Raw genomic sequence first — 14,758 nt, forward strand, 5'->3', positions numbered from 1 at the left:
GCTTTTGGCCCTAAAAAATGATCCTAAAAATGAGGGTTTGGACCCCAAAAACTGAGGCTGAGGGTGGGAAAACTGAGGCACAAGGACCTAAAATTGGGGATTTGTGCCCTAAAATTGAGGAATTTTGACCTAAAATTGGGGATTTGTGCCTAAAATCGGGGTTGGGACCCTAAAAATGTGGGTTTGGACCCAAAAAGAGGCTTTTGGGCCTAAAAAATGAGGGTTTGGGCCCCAAAAAAATGAGACTCAGGGTGGGAAAACTGAGACACGGGGACCAAAAATTGGGGATTTTTGACCTAAAATTAAGGATTTTTGACCTAAAATTGGGGATTTCTGACCTAAAATTGAGGATTTTTGACCTAAAATTGGGGATTTCTGACCTAAAATCGGGGTTGGGATCCTAAAAATGCGGCTTTGGACCTAAAAAGAGGCTTTTGGCCCTAAAAAATGAGGGTGTGGACCCCAAAAACTGAGGTTCAGGATGGAAAAAACTGAGGCACAAGGACCTAAAATTGGAGATTTTTGACCTAAAATCGGGGATTTGTGCCCTAAAATCGGGGTTGGGACCCTAAAAACGTGGGTTTGGACCCAAAAAGAGGCTTTTGGGCCTAAAAAATGACCCGAAAAATGAGGGTTTAGACCCCAAAAATGAGGCTCAGGGTGGGAAAACTGAGACACGGGGACCAAAAAATTGGGGATTTTTGCCCTAAAATTGAGGATTTTTGCCCTAAAATTGGGGCTTTCTGACCTAAAATTGAGGATTTTTGACCTAAAATTGGAGATTTTTGACCGAAATTTGGGGATTTTGGACCTAAAATCAGGAATTTGTGCCCTAAAATCGGGGCTGGGACCCCAAAAACGTGGGTTTGGAAAGGGGAGATGAGTCTTTGGGCCCAAAACCTGAGGGTTTGGGTCCTCGAATGACACACGTGTGTCACGTGATGGGGGTGGGGCCTGGGGGGCGGGGTGACATGTGTGATGGGGTGACACGTGATGGGATGACACGTGACATGTGACAGGATGAGTGACACGTGATGGGGTGACACGTGGGGTGACACGTCATGGGTGTGACATGTGATGGGGTGACACGTGATGGGTGTGACATGTGGGTGTGACACGTCATGGGGTGACACGTGACATGTGACAGGATGAGTGACATGTGATGGGGTGACACGTGGGGTGACACGTCATGGGTGTGACTTGATGGGGTGACACGTGATGGAGTGACACGTAACATGTGACAGGATGAGTGACATGTGATGGGGTGACACGTGATGGGTGTGACATGTGGGTGTGACACGTGATGGGGTGACACGTGACAGGATGAGTGACATGTGATGGGGTGACACGTGATGGGTGTGACATGTGGGTGTGACACGTGATGGGGTGACACGTGACAGGATGAGTGACGTGTGATGAGGACACGTGATGGAGTGACGTGAGAATGTGACGTAATGAGGGTGACACGTGATGGGGTGACACGTGACGTGTGACAGGATGAGTGACGTGCGATGGGGGTGACACGTGGTGGGTGTGACACGCGTGACGGGGTGTGACAATGTGACACGTGACCATCTGACCCGTGACGGGTGTGACTGACACGTGTGACAGGGGTTGACATGTGGGGTGACACGTGACGTGTGACAGGATGAGTGACAGGTGTGATGGGCGTGACCCGTGACAGGCTGTGACATGGGGGGGGTGACACGTGACCCCGTGACACGTGACAGGGCTGTGTGTGACACGCGTGACCCCGGGTCAGATCCCGCCCCCGGAGGCCTCAGGGGACACCCCCCAGCCACTAGGGGGCGCCCCAAGCCCCTCCCAATTTGATTGACAGCGAGGTGGGCGGAACCAACTGCACAAGAACTCTGCTCTAATCACCACAGGTTGGACAGGAAGTGCCGGCAAGCCCCGCCCCGCCCGGAACAGGAAGTCCCGCCCCTTTCCGCCATAGCAGCATCACACCGGAAGTCCCGGCCAATGGTTCCGGGCCCCACACAGGAAGTCCCGCCTCTTCCCCGGCCTGCGCAGGAAGTCCTGGGCGCTGCTTCCGGCCCACACAGGGAGTCCCGCCTCTCCGGGCCCTCAAAACAGGAAGTCCCGCCTCTCCCGGCCTTCAATCAGGAAGTCCCGTCCGCGGCGTGACGTCACTTCCTGCCCCCGGCATTCCCTCCAGGAGGCGGCGGCCATTTTGCGGCACTAAACGACAAAGCCCCTCCCCTCGGAGGCGTGGCCTATCCCTCACGTGGGCGGAGCTTCCTCCTAGCCAATCAAAAGGGCGGGGGGGCAACAAGCCCCGCCCACTCCCCCCCTCCCACCGGGGAGAGGGGAGGAAACGCCTCAAAGCTGAGAAAAGCTCCGCCCCCTCGGCTCAATCTCCACCCCCCCGGGGCAAACCACACCCACATCGGGTCAGGCCACGCCCCACGTCAAGCCACGCCCATTACGAACAGGCCACGCCCCCCCCCAACACCAACCCCCAGGATCGGCCCTGTCCTCCACATTAGGCCACACCCCCTGGGTAAACCACGCCCCACCCCGTTAGGCCCCGCCTCAGCTACAGGCCACACCCATCCACAGGCCACACCCCTACATTAGGCCACGCCCCCCCTCCCCTGGAGGCTCCTTGGGGGTGGGGAGGGGCCGCCGCCATTTTGGGGTGAATTCCGCCATTTTGGGGTGGGTGGGGCTTGGGGGGCGTGTCCCCGATTTTGGGGGGCCCCTCCCCCGCCCCCCTCATACCTTGTAGTAGACGGGGGGGGCGGGGCCAGCCGTGGGGGGGAGGGGCAGGTCGCGGAGGGGGCAGGAGGGGGCGGGCCCTGCGGGGGGTGGGCGGGGCCTGGGGGGTTCCCGGGGGGTTTTGGGGGGTCTCCGGGGGTGACGTCGCCACCACAAGGCCCCGCCCCCCACCCCCAGCAGCACCAGCAGCGCCGCCGCCCCTCCCCCCGCCCCGCCCGCTACCACCTGGCCCCGCCCCGGGGGAGGGCCCGGGCCTGGGGGGGGGCTCGTCTGATTGGTTGATCCTGGAAAAGGGGGAGGGGAAGAGGGTGGAGTCAGGGGTGAGGGGGCGGGACCCCAGAGGTTGGGGTGCCCCGCCCCCCCCCCCTCGTACCTGCCCCCTCCTGCTCCGCTGACGTCACCGACCCGGGGCCTGGGGGGAGGGGAAGCCCTGAGCGCCCCTCCCCCACCACGAGGCCCCTCCCCCCAAGGCCCCTCCCCCTCCCTAGAGGCCCTTCCCTGGAAGGCCCCTCCCCCCGCTTCCCCCACCCCAGGAGGCTCCTCCCCCCGCGATTTGCCCCTCCCCTCAATAGCCCCTCCCCCATGAGAAGCCCCTCCCCCTCCCCGGGAGGCCCCACCCCCACAAGATGCCCCTCCCCCTTCCAGCAGGCCCCTCCCCCTCCCCTCCCCCCCCCACGAGGCCCTTTTACAGGAGGCCCCACCCCCTCCCCCAGCCTCCTCCCCCACGCGATGCCCCTCCCCTTCCCGCAGAGGCCCCGCCCCCTGGTCGGGAGGCCCCGCCCCCGGCCCCGCCCCCGCTCACGCTGCCCCACGCGCAGGGTCACCCTCATGGCGCGGGTCAGACAGGCCCCGCCCTGGCGGTTCTCCAGCCCCTCGGGGGTCCCGTCCGACGTCGCTGCGGGGGCGGGGGGAGCCATGACGTCACTGATGACATCACCAATGACGTCACTTCCCCCCCCCCCCCCCCCGCACACCCCCCCCCCCCTCTTCCCCATACCCCCCCCCCCCGGTAACGTCGCTGCCCCCCATCACACGAACGCACTCAGACACGCCCCCAAGCCCCACCCTAGGGACACGCCCCCCCGTGACGTCACCACGCCCACTAATGATGTCACCGCCCGCCGATGACGTCACCGCCCCCTCCTGATGACGTCGTCGCCCCCAGTAACATACTGATGGTGCCAACACGCCCCCAAACCCCCTCCCACCCCCCCTCAGTGACATCGCCACGCCCCCAATGATGTCACCACGCCCCCATGACATAACCACGCCCCCCCGTGACGTCACGCCCCCTCTTTATGACGTCATCACCCCCATTCACATCCCCGGGAACCCGAAACGCCGCAACCACGGTGCCAACACCCCCCCAAACCCCCTCCCACCCCCTCCAGCGACATTGCCACGCCCCCAATGATGTCACCACGCCCCCAATGACATAACCACGCCCCCCCGCGACGTCACGCCCCCTCTTTATGACGTCATCACCCCCATTCACATCCCCGGGAACCCGAAACGCCGCAACCACGGTGCCAACACCCCCCCAAACCCCCTCCCACCCCCTCCAGCGACATTGCCACGCCCCCAATGATGTCACCACGCCCCCAATGACATAACCACGCCCCCCCGTGACGTCACGCCCCCTCTTTATGACGTCATCACCCCCATTCACATCCCCGGGAACCCGAAACGCTGCAACAACAGTGCCAACACCGCCCCCCGACACCCTCCCAACGACATAGCCACGCCCCCGGCGCCGTTCCCGCCCCGCCCTAGCGGCTGACGTCACGGCCCCGCCCCGCCGTGGCTCACTGATGATGTAATAATCGTGGAGACGCCGGAACTCGTGTCCCCAGAGGTTGGGGCTGAACTCCTGGAACTTGATGGTGAAGCGGACGTCGCGGTGGGGGCGGTCGCAGGTCAGGAGCAGGGTGGGGGCGGGGGGCACCTGGCAGCGCCACGCCTGCGCCCCGCCCACCAGGTAGAGCTTGTAGTACTCGTAGGGACCCCCCCCGCGCCCCCCCGGGCACACCAGGTCCAGGCGGTCCCCGATCTGCGGGTACAGGACGTAGCCCCCCGCCGCCAGGAACCTGCGGAAAGGAGGAGGGAAAAATAATGATATGCAAATTTATGCGGCGGTAGGGTAATGAGGTTTGAATGCGGATTTGGAAGTCGGGGGGTTAAGAGTGAATTCGTGGGGAGTTTCGGGGTTCGGTGCGAGGGCCACGAGAGTAAAATCGGAAAGTTGGAGTCGCTGAAATTAAACGTCAATTAGAATTTAAAAATTAATTAATTAATAGAAATTAATAATAATGAATTATAATAGGTCATAATATATAATATTAATAAAATTAATTATATAAAAATAATATTAATATAACGAATAATTATAATAAATTACAATAATTCATAATATAGAATAGTATTAATAAAATTAATTAAATATAAATAATAATGATATAACTAATGATTATAAATTATGAATAAAATTATATAATAATATTAATACAATTAATGAAATATAAGTAATATTAATATAATTAATAATTATAATAAATAACGATAATTAATAATATGTATAATCATATTACTAAAATTAATTAAATATAAATATTGACCTAAATAATAATTATAATAAATTATAATCAATAATATATAAAAATATTACTAAAATTAGTTAAATATAGATGATATTGATATAATTAATAATGATAATAAATTATAATAATTAATGATATATAAGAATATTGATAAAATTAATTAAATATAAGTAATATTAATAATTATAATAATAATTAATAATATGTAATATTACTAAAATTAATTAAATATAAATAATATTGATAAAATCAATAATTGTGATAAATTATAATAATTAATAAAATATAATAATTTTACTAAAATTAATTAAATATAAATAATATTAGTATAATTAATAATTACAATAAATTATAATAAGTAATAACATCTAGAATATTACTAAAATTAATTAAATATAAATGATATTTATATAATTAATAATTATAATAAATTACAATAATGAATGATATATATTATATTACTAAAATTAATTAAATATAAATAACATTAATGTAATTAATAACTATAACAAACTATAATAATTAATAATATATAATAATATTAATGAAATTAATTAAATATAAGTAATATAAATATAGTTTATAATTATAATTAATTGTAATAATTCATAATATATAATAATATTGATAAAATTAAATATAAACATAATTAATAATTATAATAAATTATAATAATTAATTAATTAATTTGGATGAAACTTCAATTTCGAAATTTGTTTACAGGGAATGGAAATGAAATTGAAAAATTGGAGCCGTTCAAATTAAATTGAAATGAAAATTAAAAATTGGGTTGGATTAAATTTAGTTTAGGTTAAATTAAAAAAATTAATTAAAAGAAAATGGAATTCAATTTGGAAAATTATTTCCATGGAATTAAATTAAAAAATGAAATTGAAATCAAATTTAAGTTAAATTTAAATTAAAAATTGGGTGTGTTTGAATTTAATTCAGATTAAATAAAAATTTAATTAATTGAAATGAAAATTGAATTAAATTTTGAAAATTATTTAAATGGAATTAAATTAAAATTAAAAAATTTGACTCGTTTCAATTAAATTGAAATTAAATAGAAATTAAATTGAAATTAAATTTAAATCAAAAATTGGGTGGGTTTGAATTTAATTTAGATTAAATTAAAAATTTAATTAATTGAAATGAAAATGGAATTAAATTTTGAAAATTATTTACATGAAATTAAATTAAAATTAAAAAATTTGACTCGTTTCAATTAAATTGAAATTAAAATTTAAAAATTAATTAATTTACAGTTAAATTTTGAAGTTTACACGAAATGAAAATAAAATCGAAAAGTTGGAGGCGTTGAAATTAAATTGAAATTAAATTAGAATTTTAAAATTAATTAATTTAGATGAAACTAAAATTTCGGAATTTATTTACATTAAATTAAAATTTAAAAATTAGATTCATTTCAATTAAATTTAAATTAAATTAGTAAAATTAAAAATTTAATTCATTTAAATTAAGCCTAAAATTTGACATTTATTTATATTACATTAAATTAAAATTTTAAAAGATTAGCTTAAATTCAATTTAAATGAAATTATTAAATTTAAAAGTTTATTTAATTGAAATTAACGTAAAACTTGAATTAAATTTTCAAATGTATTTACATTAAATTAAATTAAAATTAAAAATTGGATTCGTTTAAGTTTAAATTCAATTTAGATTTAAAATTTAATTAATTTAAACTGAACTTAAATTTAAATTTAATTTTGAAATTTAATTAAACTAAAAAATTCATTAAGTGTAATAAATTAAATAATTCTCCATGAAAAAATTAAATTTTAAAATTTTATATTATATTAAATTAATTAAAATTAAATGTTAAAAAGTTAATTTGTTAAAAATTTTAAAATAATTTAAAAGTTTAAAATTAATTAAATGAATTTCTGATTAAATAAATGATTTGAATTAAATGGAATTAAAATTTTTAAATTGGATTCGTTTAAATTAAATTTAAAATAAAATAAAAAATTTAATTAATTTAATTGAAGTGAAACTTCAGTTTTGAAACTTAAAGAAAAAAATTTATTAAATTTAATAAATTAAAAATTTTTACATAAAAAAATTTAAAAATTAAAATTAAAATGCAAAAATTTAATTAAATTCAAACATTTTTAAAAGCGATCAATCAAATTTTAAAACTTAAACAACGATATTAAATTTTAAAATTAAGTTAAATGCAATTAAAATTTACAAATTAAATTTAAAAATTGAAAAGGAAAATAAATCTAAAATTTTAAAATTAAAAATTTGGAAATGAATTAAAATAAATCGATTCAAATTTAAGTTAAATGTTTAATTAAATTCAAACATTTTAAAATGAATTGAATCAAATTTAAATATTTGCAATTAAAAATTACAATTTTAAATTTAATGACATTAAGTTAAAATTATTAAATTATTGAACATTAAATTGTTATTAATTAATTAAATTATTTCCATTTAATGTAAATTTTAAAATTTAATTAAATTACCCAATTTTTTAAAATGAGATACATCAAATTTTTAAAAGATAAATTAAAAATTCAATTAAATTGTTAAATTAATTTAAAGTTTAAAAAATTAATTAAAACATTTTAAAAATGAAAGAAATCAAATTTTTTCAGTTAAAAAAATTAAATTTTAAAATGAAATGAAATTTTTTTAAATCATGAAATTTTAAAATTTTAAAAATGAAAAATTACAATTTTTAAAATGAAAAATTAAATTTAGAATTAAATTAAATTAAATTAATTTAAATTAAATTAAATAATTCAGTAGCAGTGACACTTTTTCGGGGGCACACTCACGCTCACACTCACCCTCACACTCACGCTCACACTCATGCTCACACCCACCACACCCCACAGGGGCAGGATGAAGCCCCGCCCCCCCCGAAATTTCCAAAATGGGGGCGGGGCACAGCCACACCCTCGGCCACGCCCCCCAGTCCGGAGCCCTCGTGATCTCGGTGTCGCACAATCGCGGCGCGACACGCGCGGTGTGAGCCTGACGCACGGCCCCGGGGTCAGTCACGGGGTCACACACGGTGACACCCCCACTCGTGTCACACGCACACTCATGGTGTCACACGCACGCACACGGTGTCACACGCACACGGTGTCACACGCACACGGTGTCACACACACACAGTGTCACACGCACACGGTGTCACACGCACACGGTGTCACACACACACAGTGTCACACACACACAGTGTCACACGCACACTCACGGTGTCACACACACGGTGTCACACGCACATTCACGGTGTCACACACACGGTGTCACACACACGCACACGGTGTCACACGCACACACACGGTGTCACACACACACGGTGTCACACGCACGCACATGGTGTCACACACACACACAGTGTCACACACACACACCCCCAGTGTCACACACATACACAGTGTCACACACCCGGTGTCAGTGTCACACACCCGGTGTCACACACACACACACACACGGTGTCACACACACACACACACCCGGTGTCACACACACACACACACGGTGTCACACACCCGGTGTCTCACACACACACACACACACACACACACACGGTGTCACACACACACACACACACGTGTCACACACCCGGTGTCACACACACACGGTGTCACACACACGGTGTCAGTGTCACACACCCGGTGTCTCACACACACACACACACGGTGTCACACACACACACACACGGTGTCACACACACGGTGTCAGTGTCACACACCCGGTGTCTCACACACACACACACACGGTGTCACACACACACACACACGGTGTCACACACACGGTGTCAGTGTCACACACCCGGTGTCTCACACACACACACACACGGTGTCACACACACACACACACGGTGTCACACACACAGTGTCAGTGTCACACACCCGGTATCTCACACACACACACACACACACACACGGTGTCACACACACCCGGTGTCACACACACACACACACACGGTGTCAGTGTCACACACCCGGTGTCTCACACACACACACACACACGGTGTCAGTGTCACACACCCGGTGTCTCACACACACACACACACACACACACGGTGTCACACACACCCGGTGTCACACACACACACACACACACGGTGTCAGTGTCACACACCCGGTGTCTCACACACACACACACCCGGTGTCACACACACACACACACGGTGTCACACACACGGTGTCACACACACACACACACACGGTGTCACACACCCGGTGTCACACACACACACACACGGTGTCACACACCCGGTGTCACACACACACACACACACGGTGTCAGTGTCACACACCCGGTGTCTCACACACACACAATGTCACACACACGTGTCACACACACACGTTCACGGTGTCACCCCCGGTGTCACCCCCACACTCCTGGTGTCAGTGTCACCCACACTCACGCTGTCACCCCCACACCGTGTCCCGCCCCCCCCCGCCCTGTGTCACCCCCACACTCACACTCTGTGTCACCCCCCGGTGTCACCCCCCCGTGTCACCCCCCGGTGTCACCCCCCCGTGTCACCCCCCGGTGTCACCCCGCCACTCCCTGTCCCCGTCCCCACATCTCGGGGTGACCTGGGGGGGGGGTGGGGTGTTGAACCAGCCCCACACGGCCCCCAGCCCCCCCCCCAATCCTCCCGCCCCCCCCTCAGACCCCCCCAGTGCCCCCCCAAACCCCCCCAGCCCCCCCAGTTGCCCTCAGCCCCCCCAAATCCTCTGAGACCCCCCCAAACCCCCTCAGCCCCCCCTCAAAATTCTCTCAGACGCCCCCCCCCGATTCCCGCCTTTTCCCCTGAGCCCCCCCCACGATCCCCTGAGCCCCCCCCAGCCCCCCAAAACCCCCTCAGACCCCCAGTTCCCCTCAGCCCCCCCAAAAATCCTCTGAGACCCCCCCAAACCTCCTCAGCCCCCCCCCAAATCCCCTCAGGCCCCCCCCCCCGGTTCCTACCTTTTCCCCTCAGCCCCCCAAACCCTCTGAGCCCCCCCCAAAAATCCTCTGAGCCCCCCCAAACACCCCCGAGCCCCCCCCAAACCCCTCAATCCCGCCAAACCCCATCAGCCCCCCAGTTCCCCTCAGCCCCCCCCCAAATCCTCTGAGACCCCCCCAAACCCCCTCAGCCCCCCCCCAAATCCCCTCAGGCCCCCCCCCCCGATTCCCGCCTTTTCCTCTCAGCCCCCCCCGATCCCCTGAGCCCCCCCCAGCCCCCCCAAACCGCCTCAATCCCGCCAAAACCCCCTCAGCGCCCCCCCCGGTTCCCGCCTTTCCCCTGAGCCCCCCCCCGAGCCCCCCCCGGCCCCCCCCGGCCCCCCCCGGCCCCCCCGCTCACCGCCGGTTCCCCGTGTGCCAGACCACGGGCTCCAGGCTGAGCGCGGCCGCCGCCGCCCCCAGCGCCGCCACCGCCAGCGCGGCCGCGCCCGGGCCCGCCATGACACCGCCGGGGGGGGGGGCACGGGGGGGGGGCGGCGGCGGCTCCCGGGGCCCGGGACCCCCCGCGGGCCCGGCGGGAGGGCGGGGCTTCGCGGAGGGGGCGTGGTTTGGTTCAAAAGGGGCGTGGTTTAGCGCGGAGAGGAGTCGCTTGTGAGGAGAGCGGGGCGGGGCCTTGCGGTGAGTGGCGATCGGTGGGCGTGGCTTGTGTGGAGAAGGGGGCGTGGCCTTGAGGGTGAGTGGCGATCGGTGGGCGTGGCTTGTGAGGAGAAAGGGGCGTGGCCTTGCAGTGAGTGGCGATCGGTGGGCGTGGCCTTTACAGTGAACTGAGATCGGTGGGCGTGGCTTGTGAGAAGGGGGCGTGGCCTTACAGTGACTTGCAATCGGTGAGCGTGGCTTGTGAGAAGGGGGCGTGGCCTTTGGGGTGAATTGCGACTGGTGGGCGTGGTTTGTGAGAAGGGGGCGTGGCCTTGCAGTGAATCGCGGCTGGTGGGCGTGGTTTGTGATGAGAAGGGGGCGTGGCCTTGTGGCAAATTGCAACCGGTGGGTCCCGGTTGTGGGTGGGGATTTTTTGGCGGGAAGGGGGCGTGGCTTTGCGGTGTTTGGGCGTGGCTTTGCGGTGGGTGGGCGTGGTTTTGTGGGAAATGGGGCGTGGCCTTCTGGGTGATTGAAGCTTTGTGGGGAAAGGAGGTGTGGTTTGGGGAGGGGGCGTGGTCTTTGCGGGCGATGGGACCTGTCTTTGGTGGGGAAGGGGCGTGGCTTTAGGGTGGGTGGGCGTGGTTTGTGGGGGACGGGGCGTGGTTTGCCGGCTGCGGCTTTGGGGAGGGGCGTGGCGAAGCAGAACTTGAGCCCCTGAGGGGCGGGGCTTAGGGTAGAAAAAGGCGTGGCGTGGCATGGGCGTGGCTTAGGCAGCGGGGGGCGTGGCCAAAGCCCTCCTCCTGCCCTTTCCCGGATCCGGGTCCCCCTTCGCGGCCCCGCGCCCCCCCAACACCCCCCCCCCAGCGGTGACATCATCGCCCCGTTGCCATGGCGACGGGGGAAGCTGCTGGAAACAGCCCCGCCCCCTCCGGGGGGTCTTAAAAGGGCAACGGCACCGCGGGGGGGGGTGGGGGTTGTAGGGGAGGTCGGGGGGTTGTAGGGGGTGGGGGGGGGCGTAGAAGAAGGTGTGGGGTGTTGGGGTAGGGGAGGGTGTAGGGGGGGTGTGGGGGTGTAGGGGAGGGTGTAGGGGGGTGTAGGAGGGTGTAGAGGGGGTGTGAGAGTGTAGGGGGGTGTAGGGGAGGTGTGGGGGGGTTTAGGGGGGGGTGTAGGGGGGTGGGGGGTGTAGGGAGGGTGTAGAGGGGGTGCAGGGGTGTAGGGGAGGTGTGGGGGGGTGTAGGGGGGTATGTGGGTGTAGGGAGGGTGTGGGGGGGTGTAGGGTTTGTAGGAGGGTGTAGGGGGGGTGTAGGCGGGGGTGGGGGGTGTAGGGAGGGTGTAGGGGGGTGTAGAGGGGGTGTGGGGGTGTAGGGGAGACGTGGGGGGGTTGTAGAGGTGTGGGGGGGTGTAGGGGGGTGTAGAGGGAGGTGTGGGGGTGTAGGGAGTATGTGGGGGTGTAGGGGGGGTGTGGGAGTGTGAGGGGGTGTAGGGGGATGTGGGGGTGTAGGGAGGTGTAGGGGTGCGGGGGGGGGTGTGAAGTGCAGCTGCCCCCCCCCCCCCCCCCCCGATGACGCAGCCGGTGACAGTCGGTGACAGTGACAAACTCTTTAGTACAAACGGAGCAGAAGGGGGACAGCGCGACACCCCCCAACCGCCCCCCCCCCCCCATCACCCCCAAACTCAGCTCTACCCAACAGCCCCCCCCAAGTCACCCCCCGACCCCGTGACACCCCAAAACTCCGCTCTACACCCCCCCAAAGCTTCAACCGCACCCCCCAACCCCTGCACCCCCCCAACGCCCCCCCCCACCCCAAAAGTGACAGCCCCACCCCCCCCAAAGGTCACCGTGTCACCTGGGGGCCCCGTGGGGCTGTAGGTGTCCCCGGGGGTGTCACAGTCAGTGTCACCAGGGGGGTGACACCCGTCACCCCCAGTCCCGTTGTCCCCGAAGAGGTGACAGTCGCTGTCCCCAGGGGGTGACAGTCATCAGACGCAGTTCCGGTGTCCCCAGGGGTGTCCCAGTTGTTGTCCCCAGAGGGGTGACAGCTGGTGTAGCCAGAGAGGTGACACTCGGTGTCCCCAGAAGGGTGACAGTCGGTGTCACCAGGGGGGTGACAGTTGGTGTCCATTGACAGGCCGGTTCCGGTGTCCCCAAGTGGGTGACACTTGGTGGAGCCAAAGGGGTGACAATCACTCTGCCCAGAGGGGTGACAGTCGGTGTCACCAGGGGGGTGACAATCGGTGTCCTCAAAGCGGTGACACTTGCTGTCCCCAGAAGGTGGCACTCGGTGTCCAGTTCCAGTGTCCCCAGGGTGGTGACAACCAGTGTCCCCAGAGGGGTGACAGTCAGTGTCCCCAGGGGGGTGACACTTTGGTGTCCACGAACAGGCCAGTTCCAGTGTCCCCAAGCAGGTGACACTCGGGTGTCTCCAGAGGGATGACAAGTGTCCCCAGGGGGTGACGGTTAGCCAAAGGGGTGACACTTGGTGTCTGCAGTGGGGCGATGGCATCACCAGGGTGGTGACAATCGGTGTCCCCAGACGGGTGACACTCAGTGTCCACGGACAGGCCAGTTCCGACTGTCACAGAGCGTCACCCACTTGGGTGACAGTTGGTGTCCCCAAGGGGGTGACACTCAGTGTCCCCAAACAGGTGACACTCGCTGTCCCCAGAAGGGTGACACTCGCTGTCCCCAGAGGGGTGACAGTCGGTGTCCCCAGAGGGGTGACACTCAGTGTCCCCAAACGGGTGACACTCGCTGTCCCCAAGGGGGTGACACTCAGTGTCCCCAGAGGGGTGACAGTCGGTGTCCCCAGAAGGGTGACACTCGCTGTCCCCAGAGGGGTGACAGTCGGTGTCCCCAAGGGGGTGACACTCAGTGTCCCCAAGCGGGTGACAGTCAGTGTCCCCCAAGGGGGTGACACTCAGTGTCCCCAAACGGGTGACACTCGCTGTCCCCAGAAAGGTGACACTCGCTGTCCCAAACGGTGACACTCGCTGTCCCCAGAAAGGTGACACTCACTGTCCCCAAACGGGTGACACTTCTGTCCCCAGAAGGGTGACACTCACTGTCCCCAGAGGGGTGACAGTCGGTGTCCCCAAGGGGGTGACACTCAGTGTCCCCAAGCGGGTGACAGTCGGTGTCCCCAAGGGGGTGACACTCAGTGTCCCCAAGCGGGTGACACTCGCTGTCCCCAGAAAGGTGACACTCACTGTCCCCAAACGGGTGACACTTGCTGTCCCCAGAAGGGTGACACTCACTGTCCCCAGAGGGGTGACAGTCGGTGTCCCCAAGGGGGTGACACTCAGTGTCCCCAAGCGGTGACACTCGCTGTCCCCCTGGTGCTGCCACCCTCAGCCCCCTCCCACCGGTCCCCAGCGAGGTGACACTCGTCCCCCCCAGTCCCGTTGTCCCTCGGGGTGTCCCAACCGTCGTCCTCGGGGGGGTCGGGTCCCCACCACCAGAGCTGCAGCCGATTGTCCCCCCCCGGGGGGGGCCCGTCCTCGTCTGTCCCCTCCTCGTCGCTGTCCCCAAGCGCCGGGAACAGCCGCTGCCCCGAGGCCGTGGCCAACAGCGGGAGCTGGGGGTGCAGGCTGGGGGGGGACACACACACGACACCCCCAAACTCAGCCCTTTGGGGGGGCCCCCCAGGGGTTTGGGTGACCCCCACCCACTCCTACTGGAGGACTCGGGGGGATCCGGAGGTTTGGGGGGGGGCCCAGGGGGCTTTTGGGGGGGGACACCAAGAATTTTAGGGGGGACCCAGGGGTTTGAGGGGACCCAGAAGTTTTGGGGGGGACCCCCAAATTTTGGGGGGGGACCCCAGGGTTGTGGGGGGGGC

The 14,758-nt window shown here is 52.9% G+C and overlaps 1 protein-coding gene across 1 annotated transcript; it reads right to left on the minus strand.

Annotated features, from left to right (window-relative positions):
• Positions 1-1,869: 1,869 nt before the first annotated feature.
• LOC141972864 (ephrin-B3-like) lies at positions 1,870-10,792 on the minus strand. Its single transcript, XM_074930903.1, has 5 exons — positions 10,687-10,792; positions 4,552-4,829; positions 3,545-3,637; positions 3,116-3,154; positions 1,870-3,026 (listed from the first exon to the last, which is right to left on the minus strand). Exons 1-5 carry the CDS (start codon positions 10,785-10,787, stop codon positions 2,740-2,742), a joined length of 798 nt encoding a protein of 265 aa, XP_074787004.1. The 5' UTR covers positions 10,788-10,792; the 3' UTR covers positions 1,870-2,739.
• Positions 10,793-14,758: the final 3,966 nt, after the last annotated feature.

The sequence above is a fragment of the Athene noctua genome, chromosome 36 (assembly GCF_965140245.1).
Source record: "Athene noctua chromosome 36, bAthNoc1.hap1.1, whole genome shotgun sequence".
NCBI lineage: Eukaryota > Metazoa > Chordata > Aves > Strigiformes > Strigidae > Athene > Athene noctua.